A 14,205-nucleotide genomic window follows, 5' to 3' on the forward strand; every position below is an offset into this window, starting at 1 on the left:
GGTTCGTGGGGATACTTGGAAAGGTTTGGCAGAAGTGTCGTAGCCCAGCACTATGCTTTGGAGCTTTGCAAATCACTACCATGACTGTGCTCTTGCTTCACGGTCAGTACACAGGCTGCCGGGGTTAGATGTGCCAGGATACAGTATTCCTTGTCAGCACTCCAGATTAACATGCAGCCACCTCATGTATGCATAATTCTCTGCAAAAGAATAGGTTCCATACTAGGAGTTTAAAGTTTCTGTCCTATACATATATATGTCTGTGTGAGTTTATTTATGAATTTTCAAAAGTTCAGTACCATTCAGAGTACTTTAACTTCCTTTCCCACCTAGATCGGCAGATTGGTTATTGGGCAGAATGGTATCTTATCGACACCTGCTGTTTCATGTATCATCCGAAAGATCAAAGCTGCTGGTGGAATTATTCTGACAGCTAGCCACAGTCCTGGGGGACCCGGAGGAGAGTTTGGAGTCAAGTTTGAGGTTGCCAATGGAGGTAGGTTTTTTTTTAAAATAACACATTACAACATTGCATCTCGTGATGATGAAAATATGCTGACAAGGATAACTAGCTGATTTTAACTATGTGTTTTTAATTCTGTTACAACTATGAAGAACATATGCCTATCTCTTTTTTTTCAGTAACAGGAGTGCATTTGTTTACGCGGGTCTGTACAATAAGCACAAAATGTTCACTGAAGTCCTTGTGGTAGCTGTAAGATTTCTATAAACGAGGTTTGCCATCCTGTTTTTATAGCATTTTATGTAGTCTGCCAGATTGTTGTAACAGTTCTGATCCTTTTATAAAGATGCCTGTGAGGGAGCTCAGTTTTGCTTATATTTCTGTGTTGCTTGTCTTGGCATTTACTTTAAAGTGTGCGATTTCAGAAGTGCTGTAAGCAGTGTAATTCACTGTCTTGTATGGAAGAGAGTACTTCTTGTGTTTACCCAGGAAGTAACTGCTCTTATCCAGGGAGAGGGTTGTGCCATTTTAACTGTTGCAGTTCCACTGTTGAATAATGGAATTTGTGTATATAGCTAATGTCTTGTTTTCCAAAATCAGCAGACTAACACATGCAGGTACATTATACATTATGTATGTTTTATGTTATAGATCTGTGTACACCGATTAAACATCGTGGTAACGATTGCTGACACCTTGTGTACCTCACACATGTAGAGTGCTTTCTGTCTGAAAAAACTGAAAGTACTTTCAAAATAATGTTTCCTTCCCCATTTTGAAGATGGGAGAACTTGAGAAGGGGATGCTTCTCCCTTGTCCTTTGTTTAATTGAAAAAATGTGCATGGTTAAACCAGCGTGATTTTTATATACAGAATAGGCTTGAATCCCAGAGAGATTAAAGGGACCATGAAAGGTCAGACGGTGAGAAAGCTAAGGTCACAGCACAAACATACCAGAGCCAAACCATTAGGTGCATTAGCACTCTATAAGCTTTAAAACACCACATAGACCTAAAATCTATTTGATAAATGGGTAACAGTTGGTGGGTCATTCTTTTTAATGTGCTTTGCCTTTTTAAAGAAACTTCAAGTAATCTGTTAAGCTTTAAGTATGAAACACTCGTCAAGCACAGGTCACAATTATTTATGATAATCAGCAGGGATGTAATGAAAAATAGTTGGTTTAAGTTGCAGCTGAGAAAACGTGGGTTAAGTATTAGGCAAGGCTTTTGAACTAAGAGAATGATGAAGCACCACAGCAAGCTCCTAGAGAAGGCTATTTTTGCTCTGCCTTCTCACTCAGACTATTTTGCAGGTCCAGGTCAGGCAGAAGCGGTTTGTTTCTATAGCCATAGGAGAGGACACAGAGTGACACTGTGGAATCTCCTTAGCTGGGAATATCAGTAGACAATACATCCATCTGTCAAGGATGATCTGGAGCTAATGAGACCTGCCCTCACCCCTTGGATGGGTTCGTATTAGATGAGTAAGAAGTAATTTTCTGAGCCAAATGGAGAGTTAAGTGACTGTTACTTATTGTATTGCCTTGGACCATCTGGTACACTGCATCTGAGGTGGAACACAGTAATTTATGGCCCAGAGCTGCACTGAATCACAGCATTGCTAGAGGAGTGGGAAGTTAGTACTGAAAAAGCAGAGGCTTTGGATTAGGAGAGAGAACACGTAAAAGTTAAGAAAGGAAGTAATTTTTCAGAGTGGAAATGTGGCTCTAATATAAGCAGTGAAGAGTCAGATAAGCTAGAAAGGACTTATTTTGTGACTCAGACTCAAGTCTTGGACTACATATATGGCATAGCTCATCTGGTAGTTTTTGCATCAAGCAGGCAACTTTTGTTTGATTGACAGTATATTTTAAAAATAGAGCCATCTTCAGGATTTGACGATAAAAGTAATGCAGAAGTAAGAGGTGATTTCTGTTTCTGAATGACGTAACTGTTCCAGGTCATAATTGCTTGTCAAGCAATAAGGTATTTTGAATTCTAACAAAGATACATTTCATTAAGCCATTCGAAGAAGACTGCAAGAAGACAACATTGTCAAACTGGTAAGACTTTTAAAAATGATAATTATGGCTAATGAAATAATGTGAAACACAATGCTATCTCACCTTTGTAAGTGGGCATTTGCAGAAAGCCCTATGAAACACCAGAAAACTCTGCTGAAGGGCAGGCTTTCCTTTAATACGTGTATTGAGATTCCATGTAGAGTAAAAAATGGCAGTCTTTGAGCAATAAACCCAAAGAAAGATGGCTGTGGGTTTTTTGGTTCCTACATCCCCCCTGCTCTGGGTAATGATTGATTTAAATACTCTATGTGAATCAAAATGGTGCAAGTAATGCACTGTATTTCCATGTTATATTCTTTAAAAAAATGTTTTAAACCGGTGTTGCACTGAAATAAAAGACCGTTTTTAAAATAGTTCTTTGTTTGGGTTTATTGCTCAATAATTCCAATATATTCAGAAAAATGTTTTGCTATAGCACCCACTTTTTAAGTAGGGAACCTTAATTTTAAAAAAAATGACTGAGCGCATTCTTTTTTCTTAAAGGACCTGCTCCAGATATAGTTTCAGATAAAATCTATCAAATCAGCAAAACATTGGAGGAATATGCCATTTGTCCTGATCTCAGAGTTGATTTATCACGCCTAGGAAGACAAGAATTTGATCTGGAGAACAAATTCAAACCTTTCCGAGGTATCAGTGTGTGCTTTTGTGCATGCTATGTCCATTGATTCTAAGTATTAGAATTGCTGCAGAATAATAATGGATAATTCTTTAAACAGAACTCTGATTCTTCAAAATGCTTTACTACAGGTTCTCAAAATATTAGGCAGTATAGGTAGGTGGTGTGTTTGTTTTGCTCGTAAGGAAGCTGAGTTATGGACTTTTTAAGTGGATCATGCCTCATCGTTTAGCCAAATACCTTTGACAAATGTATGTGCTTAGTCTTGCTAGTAGTTGAATACCAAACGCAGACATTTTTGGACTAGGAATGGTTTGCCTATGTAAATCTAGTTGGCAAAAGAGTTTGTGAGAGTCTCAGTTTATTCATTCTTTGCTCACACTTTCAGAAAAGTTGTGGGGTATGTAAGGCACTACACATCCAGTGACTCCAAATGTAAAGGGGGTGTTTAAGCACATGTTGAATTTTAAGCCCGTGAATACTTCTATGCCTACACTTGATTTAAAATGAGCTAACATAGCCATTTTGTCCTGAAGGAGTCAAAAGCAAAGGAAGGAGTCCAGACAGTATTTCAAATCCTGTAAAACTCTGTGTGGCCTCAAGAGCTCCTCCTTATTCCTGATGTCCTAGAATTAAAGCCATTTTATTTTCCACTAAAACATTATTTTTTGAGACAAAATACATTTTGATAAATAAAGTTTTCGATTAGAAAAAATATTAAATTATGATATTTTTTATTACAAAGAACATGTTCAGCTTTTTAGACAAACAAAAAGCAAAGAAAGTGCAAAGCCAGCATCACACTGGAATAATATGATTGCCACAGTTTCAACTTGCTTTTTCAACTTTTTAATCTCTCTGAATTTTATTTTTCTAAATGAAAATGAGACACACACATGCCCCCACCCCAACCCCCCCCCGACAGGTAGTATGAAACTAGATAAAAAATGGTTGCAATTTGTCTGAACATTTTTCAAAGGAAAATAATTTCCTAGTAATCTTTTCTCAGAATACATCACCTTGGGACAGCAGAGCTGCTAGGGATCCCTACTGAATCAATGTAATTGGTCTACAAGTGCATGAATAAGTATAATTTACACAGGTCAGAATGCAGAATGAAAGTGCAGAAAGGATGAAAATAGTTTGAAAAGTATTTTAAGATACTAGCTAATGTATTTCAAACTTCTGCTTTTTCAGTTGCATGAACTAGCTCCTGTGAATCAAGGCTATGAAGGTGTTGAAGCAACTGAAAGCAAACCAAGTGGGTTTGGCAGGAGCGAAAATAATTTTTAGACTTCAAACCTACAAGCACTTTATCATGATGTGTATGAGGAGCTCCACTGAAGTTGAGGCATTTGTTCACATGTGTAAAGCTTAGAGCTTACTTAAATATTGTAGGAGCAGGGTATAGAAGATATACAGTAATGTAATTTGAGTGAATCCTTGGGACTTCCAACATGTACCATAGAATTAACTAATTTTCAAATAGTTTTTACAGCTTGTTTTTCAGTCTTTAGAGTATTTTTTTTTTCATTCAAGTCTATTGTGGCAATCTGTTTGAAATGTTTTTCTCAGGCTCAAAAAATGTCTACGTCAATTTCATGTTATCCTAAAGAAGAGCATTAGGGTGAGGTCAGTGTTTCTGAGGAAAACTGGCTGATGATCTGAGTAGTAATGTAACTTGTAACTGAAATATTTCAAGATATTAATTTACTCAGATAAAAAGACATTTGTGTAACATATGCTTTTTAGTTTAATCAGGAAAAGTAATAAGTTCCAAGATGACAGAGAAGCATGGCTTTTGACAGTTGTTTGGTAATTGCTTTTATTATGAGACTTACTTTTATTAATTCATGTTAGTTTAATGTTCTACGTCCGAAAGCATTGTAGCTCTCTGCTTTTAGGAATGTAGAATTCAAATTAGCAAGACCTTAGCAAAAATCCAGATATTGTATCTGAGCCTAACTTTCCTAAATCAGTGAGATATAAAATGCAAAAGTATAGCGACAGATTGACAGTAAACTGACAACAGGTATTCCAGGTGCCAAAACCAAGAAGAATAGGCTGTGTGTCTCTCCTGATGGAATGATGCAGGTAGATGCTGCTGTCAGACAGAAGAATAGAACGTGTAGCTTCAGCTTGGCATGGACACCTTCCGTCCTCTGAGAATAAACCTCTTTCAGTTGAAAAGTTGTTCAGTGGTTTAGTGAATGATACATAAAGAGTTTACTTTGATATACTCTCGTGAATGTTTTCAGTGAAATAGGAAGTGTCAACTTACATATCTCTGCCTCCTTTAGCAGGCAAAACTGTTGATCTTTGCAAGGCCTAAAGCTTGATGGCAGCAACACTGAAACAGGTGGAAGTCTTTGACTTTGCCTCTGTGAGTTTCAGAGCAAATCCATATTATGTAGAGATGTTGAGGTGCATGACTGGTTGGAACTGTGCTGAGAGAGTTGTCTTTTTATGTGTGAACTGTAGTGATTTTTTTCTACCTGATTTTTCTAGTGGAAATTGTAGATTCTGTGGATATCTACCTCAGTCTTCTTCGAAGTATCTTTGACTTCAATGCGATCAGAAATTTGCTGACCGGACCCAACCAGATTAAAATAAGGATTGATGCCATGAATGGAGGTATGAACTTAAGTTGCTCTCAGGACAAAATTGTAGGTACCTTGCGATAGTTTCCCAGTAAAGATGGTACACTGCAATAGTTTCCCAGTAAGGGTGCAGTGTGTAAAAGTCAGACTTTGTAGTAAGGTTAAGGGTAATAAGAAAGGATTTGAACATTATACTAGTAACAAAGGCCACTGTAACAATGGGTTAGGTCCCTTGTTAGGCAAAGAGGTTTATCTTTCTTGATAAAGAATTGAAGGCATATGTGTCCAATAAATATTCTTTCTGCATTTGGAAGCAAGCAGGTTGAGGTGCCATGAGAGGGTGATGAAGTACGTTGCAGTGTGCAGTAACCAAGGAGGTTACAAGGCAGTCTCCACTAAGAGTAAATTCTAAATGGTATAAGATCAGTTAAATCGGAATAAATTGCACTCAAGAGTCCTTAAATAGTTGGCTGAGACCTCTGTCTCACTAATGTTAACTGTTAAAAAATTTCAGTGTGCTGGGGGCAGGATGAAAGAAAGTGTCACAGAAGAGAGCGAGAGGTCCACTTTTGTGCCAATATTAAAAAATTATAAGCTATTGTCGATTGAGGAAATACAGATTCGTATGAGATCTATCTTAGGCTACATCATGAAAAAATAAATAAAGATTTCTACAGATAGTGACTTGAGGGATAGGAATGCAGGTAATCCTGTTCAGTGTTATGTTGTGGAAAACAAATTCTATCAACAAACCAGGTTTCTATAATGGGATTACAAAAACAGACCAATACAGGGAGCTGGATAGAGTTACCAAGCTTTTTAAAGCATTTTATGTAGTACAATGTGATAGTCACTGTTCAGAAGATCACAGTCAGTGTGAACACACAGTTCGCAGGCTGTGGCAAAAGATTGTGGTGGGCGTACGGTTTTGCCCAGCTGTGGCAAAAGGGCAGATGTCCTTGAACAATGCAGAGAGAGCAGTGAGGAGGGCACTGCCTCCTGCCACGTACAGTATTGGACAGAACATTACTCAAATAGTGTATGGAGCTCTGATGTCCAGATCTATAACTGAGTGTTGAAAAGTTTTACACATTGTCAAAAAGATGCACAGTCTGTCTCGGGGTTGAAAAACTGATGCATCACAAAAATTTTAAAGGACCGAGTTTGTTTACTTTGTGTACAAGGTGAATAGAGGGTTGGCTTTATGGCTTTATATGTTGGTGGAGAAATAGCCATACTGTAGTACATAGCAGACATACAGTAAGGGTATACAAGAATATTTGCTTGTACAGCAGAGAAAGCTTTCTTTTTTCCTGCAGAAAAATTATTTCTCAGTCTTCTCTTTCCAAAAATACCCAAAAGAATCAATAGTGAGAAGCTGAGGCAGACATATTCAAATTGAAATGTAGCTCAGATGTTTATGGGTAACAGTGAATAACCACTGGAGCAGTTTACCAAAAATAGTTGGGTTTTGTCCTTTTCTGGGTGGCATCAGATCAAAAGAATTTCTGGATGAGATGCATTGGCTGAAAATGTGGGACCAGCCATAGTACAGTGAACATTAGAGAGGGCCACATGTGTCTGTGGACAAACTGTCTTCCAAAGTTTGTTTTAGCTCTGCAGCTCTGAAATATGCTTTTTTGCATGTAGACATTGATAGTTTAACTTTGGCATAGAAAAGTGTAATTTGCCAGGGTTCTCTGCTTGATAAGAACCTAAATCATTGTTCACTGTATAGAATCATAGAATCATAGAATGGTTTGGGTTGGAAAGGACCTTAAAGATCATCTAGTTCCAACCCCCCCTGCCATGGGCAGGGAAACCTCCCACTAGACCAGGTTGCTCAAAGCCTCATCCAGCCTGGCCTTGAACACCTCCAGGGAAGGGGCATCCACAACTTCTCCGGGCAACCTGTTCCAGTGCCTCACCACCCTCACAGTGAAAAACTTCTTCCTAATGTCTAGTCTAAATCTGCCCTCTTTCAGTTTATACCCGTTACCCGTTGTCCTGTCACTACACTCCCTGATAAAGAGTTCCTCCCCATCTCTCCTATACAGTCTCCCCAGAGCCTTCTCTTCTCCAGGCTGAACAGCCCCACCTCTCTGAGCCTGTATATTTTATAGAGTTGGCATAAACTTTCCTGAGCCCAAGTTTTCACATAGTTGTACTTCGTTACAGTTAGCAAGATTTGGAACTAAGTCAGGAGGAGAGAGCACGAGAGAGCAAGCAATCATTTGTGAAGTTTTTACCTCTGAGTGACCTGTTCACACCTGCCTCAGGGATGCAGAGAGATCAGTCTGTTCTTAGTGTCTGTTCAGCTGCTGAATGCACAAGTGTAGATTTTATACACAAACTAGCATTACGGTTTCTCCGTAGAAGTGAAAGATTTGATTGTGGGATTGAACAGTGTTCTGTACGGTTTGATAATGACTGCATGTCAAGGTGCATATGTATTCAGGATCCTTTTGTTTCTGGACTGAAGTGATAGAAATATGCTATTAATACTTAGAAAATATTCCTTGTAGTTATTTAAAATTAAAATTAATTGGTTAAAGGATAGAAGATTATGTGATTTTTTTCAGTGGTTAAAATTAGGATGGGGAATTCCTATCAGAACAGAAAGAAAAGGCCCAAGATGTTAGTCTGGAACATAAGTGAAATAAAACGCTGCTCCAAAATGAACCTGGGTGATGTTTTGGGATACCCCACAGCATTGAATAGAATAATTATGATATATAACAGCATGAGCTGTGGTCTTAATTGGCCATATCTTTAACAAAATAAAGAAGTTATTTTGGAGTTAGTTTTGAGAAATTTTTTATTTCGTATCTACATGGTAGTAACTAAAATCCAGAGAAATTCTTTGGTGGAGAAACCTTTTGTGATTTTAATATGAGTTAGAAGGTTGAGGTAAGTTTATTTCCCACTTCTGTTCCCCTGCTGTTTGCTTTCCTTGCTATTATGTGTTAAACTGTTATTTGCATGCCAGGACACACAGAACAGCATCTTTTTTTTATTCTAGTGAGGAAAAACCCTCAATGTGTATGGTAATTTTTTTTACTTAATAATGGGTAGATAAAACTTGCATCGTTCACCATCCACTGATTACTTTTTCACTTCCACTAGTGGGAAACTGTGTTTTTAATGCTGAATTGCCAACTGGTTATTTACTGAGGGGACAATTACATACTTCTTTTTGTGAAATAATAAGTTTGTCTTTTGTTGCTAGGACAGATGTATAGGATTGCTGAAAGTATGTTTTATATCAAGTCTTCATGGTGCTGTGAAAAATTTGAATGTCAAGCAAACGCTTTTGTGATTGCATGGCAGATTTCTGTTTTTACAGTTATGGGACCTTATGTGAGAAGAATCCTGTGTGATGAATTGGGAGCTCCTGCAAATTCTGCCATAAACTGTGTTCCTCTGGAGGATTTTGGGGGACAGCCTCCTGATCCCAACTTAACATATGCAACTGCCTTGCTGGAGGCTATGAGAGGTGGAGAGTATGGATTTGGAGCTGCCTTTGATGCTGATGGAGTAAGTATTTTGATCTGTCTGGAGGTTTCACTGTAGTTGTTGTTTTGGCTGGGGTCAGATATGGTACATGCAAGTATAATTTATTTGCTTTTCAGTAATCTCTCAAAGCTGAAATCCATATTACTTTCAGGTACAGGTGATAGTATTTGCAACCCATAAATCAGACACATATGTTCTAGTTTATCTCTGCAGTTAACTGCAAATTAAGCAGGGTTTGAATCCAGAATGAGAATTCTTTAAATATTAGGCTGCTTTTATTTTGTACTGGTGTGACACTTTTATTCCCTGGGTAGGAAGAGACAGCATATATAAATGAAATGGACTTCTCACAGTAAGTAGTCACTAAGTTAAGTCCTTTTTGGTTAACATCATAAATTGAGGGATTTTTAGTTAAATAAAGCACTGAATCATAATCTCTGGTTTTTGTGTGGTTTGGTTTGTGGCTTGGTTTTTTTTTTTTGGTTTTGTGTGTGTGTGTGTGTGTGCGCGCGCGTGTGTGTGTGTGTCACATTACCAGCATTATAAACAGCAAAGTATTACAGCAACAGCTTTCTGTCCTGACAGGGCGAGAGAAAGATGAAAAGGTTCTGAAGAACAGAAGCTGTTTTCTGTTGTCATAAACACAAAACACCCTCCTACTCCCCGTATAGTGTGTCTCATTGTCAGAAAGATTCTCCTACACAAGCATTCCCTGGCAGCAACAGACCTACTGAAGTATCGTGTAGGAGGTTGAAGCTAGGGACTGATCTGGAGCTTTGATATGGAAGGCTGGAAGGAGTGATGGTGTGATAGCGAAATGATAAACCTGCCAGGATGATGCCAATTATTCTGCCCGAAGAGGGATGCGAGTAACCCAAAGCCTGATCTTTTTTCCCTACCTACAGTGGATTTAATAAAAGAAATTACCACTCTCCAAAACATGGAATTTAAGATGCTTTTTTGAATTTCTTTTCAACTCCAGGACCGCTACATGATCCTTGGCCAAAATGGTTTCTTTGTTAATGCGTCAGATTCGTTGGCTGTAATTGCTGCCAATCTGTCTTGCATTCCATACTTCTGTCAGATGGGCGTCCGAGGATTTGGCAGGAGCATGCCTACCAGCACAGCCCTAGACAAGTAAGATGAAACATTTATTTGTATCACTTTGGTCATTACATTAGTTATCTCTCTCTTTTGTACTACATGACAGTTCCAAAATTCTGAAGCCTTTTGGTAAGAGCTTGTAATTTTCACAATCTTTATGTGCTTTATTGCCTTAACTAGTTTCAATTGCATTTTGATCTTACCGAGACTCATTTTACCAACCTTTACTTGGATGAAAATAGGTTAATTCAGCCCGGAAAAGAAATAAATAGGTTAAATCTTCTTGAGAGTGCAAAAACTTGACTGGTATTTCCTTTTACAAATAGCTTTACTCTTTTTCTTAGTAAATAGTGGTTTACAGCCTAATCTAGCAGCCCTTCTTATGAAAGTCATGGAAGTTTATAACAGATAAAGTACTAATTCAGTACTAAACAAACATTTAAAAAAACCCAAACAAAAAACCCCTCTTATTTTAAGCCATTAAAATATATAATCTATTATGATAAAAAATGTCTCAGAAGGGACTGCGACCAGTCATGAAATCTATTCCCAGTTTCAAGGCAGGTTAGAAGTATACCTAAAGCTATTTCTGACAAGTCCAGTCTGCTCTTAGAATATTTGCTGGATGTGCATCCTGCAGGTCTGTCATGGAATCATAGAATGGTTTGGGCTGGAAGGGACCTTAAGGGTAAAGGTCACCTAGTTCCAACCCCTGTGCCATGGGCAGGGACACCTCCCACTAGATCAGGTTGCTCAAAGCCTCATCCAACCAGGTTGGGGAATCCACAACTTCTCTGGGCAGCCTGTTTGAATGCCTCACCATCCTCACAGCAAAAAAATTTCTTCCTAATATCTATCCTAAATCTACCCTCTTTCAGCTTAAAGCCATTACCCCTTGTCCTGTCACTGCACTCACTCCCTGATAAAGATTTGTTCCTCCTCTCTCCTGTAGGCCCCCTTTAGGTACTGGAAGGCTGCTATGAGGTCTCCCTGGAGCCTTCTCTTCTCCAGGCTGAACAACCCCAACTCTCTCAGCCTGCCCACCTGTGGGAGGTGCTCCAGTCTTCTGATCATTTTCTGTGGCTCTCTTCTGGATCTGTGCCAGCAGGTCCATGTCTTTCCTGTTCTGGGGACCCCAGAGCTGGATGCAGTACTCCAGGTGGAGTCTCCTGAGAGCAGAGTACAGGGGGAGAATCACCTGCGTTCCTGTCAGACTTGAAAAAACTGTGACAATAAGTTTGTCTGTCTTCTTTTCTTAATGTTCAGTAAATATGTCAGAAAGTATAAATATATTGAAGTCCCTTTCAATAATACTATGACTATTTGAATTATGTTCTTGACAATGTTTACTTGACCCTCTGGAGCACAGATCATCTCATGGTGCTTACTGCCTTATTTAGTTCTGTGGAGCTAAGCCTGATTATTAAGTAAAACTGAGCAATTGATAATGATGGAAGGATGTAAATATTTTCCCAGCCTTTCTTACAAATATTTATTATTATGAAGTTTGCAGTCGGTATCCAGGACACTTGATTTTTTTTTTCTTTCATTTTGTCGTTGTCTTTGTTTTCCTGAAAATTTAGAAGTTACATTTTTTCAAAGCTGGTCAGTTTTGTTTTGTGACTCATTTACACACACGACAGTCCAAAATACCTGAATTTTAATTTGCTGTAAAAATGCCATAATGTTATCCAAAGATTCTCATGCTTTGGTGGCAAAAACTGTATAATCTGCTTAATTTATGAGTGGAAGTGCTGAGCTCACGCATTGAAAAGCCCAGTTTAGACCTGAAATCACAGTCAGTATTTCATCTTAAGCAAGTCACTTTTCCTGTATATTGGCTAGCTACATGGATTGGAACACAGTAAGAAGTATCACAAACACCTTCTTCAGTGGTTCACTGCATGAATTATTAGCCACCATGTCTTCTAGGATACCCAGTGAAGCCCACCGTAAGGGACTGCTGAACTTCCGGGAGAGATGGTTGTCTATAAGAAGTGTTTTTCAGTAAAGTCATAGAATGTAATTGTCTGAAATCTAATCTGTTGCTTGGAGAAGTGGCTAACAGAGGTTGATTCTTGGTATAGGTTTCATGTTGAACGGAATTCCAATTTCATAACATAAGGGCCAGTTCCACTAGCGTCAGTGAAATCTTACAGTGGGACAGTGGGTGTAAAAGAATATGTGTAAGGCATTCATGATTCCATTCCCATGGACTAACTAGCCAACTTGCAAGAAAAAAAAAAAAGGTCTTTTGGAAGGGCAAGGATATTCACAGTACAATGAGGCAAAAAGAAAAAAAGCAAGATTGAACAATTCTATGTAGAATTAGCACACTAGTATAATATTTGTATTAAAATTCCAAAACCTCAGTCTGTACTTCTGCAACAGGAAGAGAAATCCTTTCTCTTCCAAAATGTGGTGTCTAATACCACACAGAATGTTGGTTAGTGTGAGGGACAGCATCCTCTCTGTGTTTGCTGTTGCATGTCTCACCTCCAGTACAATAAGATCAGTAAGGAAAGTATTTTTGTGGTCTCAGTAGAACATTCATAGAAGAATGGGTAACACTGCTTGCTTAGGTCCTGCAGGGGCTTTCAGGTTACTACTTACTAGTGCATGCTTTAAATCTACTGCCTTTTTTGTTTATTGATCCCTTTTATTCCTTTCTAATGGACTGGTCTTAATGTGCTGCAGGGACAACTGTCATAGAACCGCTTTGTGTATCTACCTGTAAAGCTCATGCCTCAAGCTCATGCACTGGAAAGAAAACATTAAATTAATGTTTTAATTTAAAAAAAGAACTGTGACTTTTAATTCTGGCAGATTAGAAGGAAATAATCACAGAATACAGGAGGCTGGAAAGGATGCCAGGACATCGTCTAGTCCAACACCCTGGTTCAAAGCAGGGTCAACTAGAGTGGGCTGCTAAGAGCCATGTCCACTTGGGTTTCGAGTACCTGTAAGGATGGAGACTGAACAATCTTTCTGAGCAAACTGTGCCAGTATTTCACCACTCCAAGAGTATAAAAGTTTTTTCAAAAGTAGAAACAAAATTTCCTGAATTTCAGTTTGTGCCCATTGTGTCTTGTCCTGTTACTGGGCCCTGTTAGAAGAGTCTGGCTCTGTGTTCATTACTTCCTCCACCCTGCATTGGATATTTCTCTCTTTTTTCATTGAGGCTTAGCAATCCCATCTCTCTCAGCCTCTCCTAGTAGATGCTCCGATCCCTTAGTCAAATTTGTGGCCCTTTTCTGGAACTGCTCCAGGAGATCCAGAACTGGACTTGGGACCCCTGATTTTGTCTTGCCAGTGCTGAGTATTGAGGAAGGCTGAATTCCCTCCACCTGCTGGCAATGCTTTTCTAATGCTACCCAGGATGTTGTTGGTCTTCTTTGCCATAAGGGCTTATTGCTGGCTTATGGTCAAGTTGTGGTCCACCAGGACCTCAGGTCCTTTTCTAAAGAGCTGCTACCCAGCCATTTGGCCCCCCGATATATACCAGTGCCAGGGATTATTCCTCCCCATGTGCAGGGCTTGGAAGTGTTTCCATTTTGACCTGCTGGAGGGAAGGGATGCCATCCGGAGGGACCTGGACAGGCTTGAGAGCTGGGCCAATGCCAACCTCATGAAGTTCAACAAAGCCAAATGCAAGGTCCTGCACATGGGTTGAGGCAATCCCAAGCCACAAATACAGGCTGGGAGGAGAATGGCTTGAGAGCATCCCTGAGGAAAAGGACTTGGGAGTGTTGGTAGATGAAAAACTGAACATGAGCTGGCAGTGTGCGCTCACAGCCCAGACGGCCAACCAGATCCT

At 39.1% G+C, this 14,205-nt stretch overlaps 1 protein-coding gene across 1 annotated transcript in view; it reads left to right on the top strand.

The window, feature by feature from the left end:
- Positions 1–333: 333 nt before the first annotated feature.
- The window catches only part of PGM5 (phosphoglucomutase 5), a gene marked incomplete at its 5' end in the record, with an annotated part of 63,384 nt that continues 49,512 nt past the window's right edge, over positions 334–14,205 (top strand). Inside the window, 5 exons of the mRNA XM_010087507.1 lie at positions 334–496; positions 3,033–3,179; positions 5,677–5,802; positions 9,115–9,305; positions 10,267–10,421. Coding sequence (XP_010085809.1) covers positions 334–496; positions 3,033–3,179; positions 5,677–5,802; positions 9,115–9,305; positions 10,267–10,421 — 782 coding nt within the window. The remainder of the gene's footprint in view (positions 497–3,032; positions 3,180–5,676; positions 5,803–9,114; positions 9,306–10,266; positions 10,422–14,205) is intronic.

Source organism: Pterocles gutturalis, unplaced genomic scaffold (genome assembly GCF_000699245.1).
Source record: "Pterocles gutturalis isolate BGI_N339 unplaced genomic scaffold, ASM69924v1 scaffold13651, whole genome shotgun sequence".
In the NCBI taxonomy this organism is placed as follows: Eukaryota; Metazoa; Chordata; class Aves; order Pterocliformes; family Pteroclidae; genus Pterocles; species Pterocles gutturalis.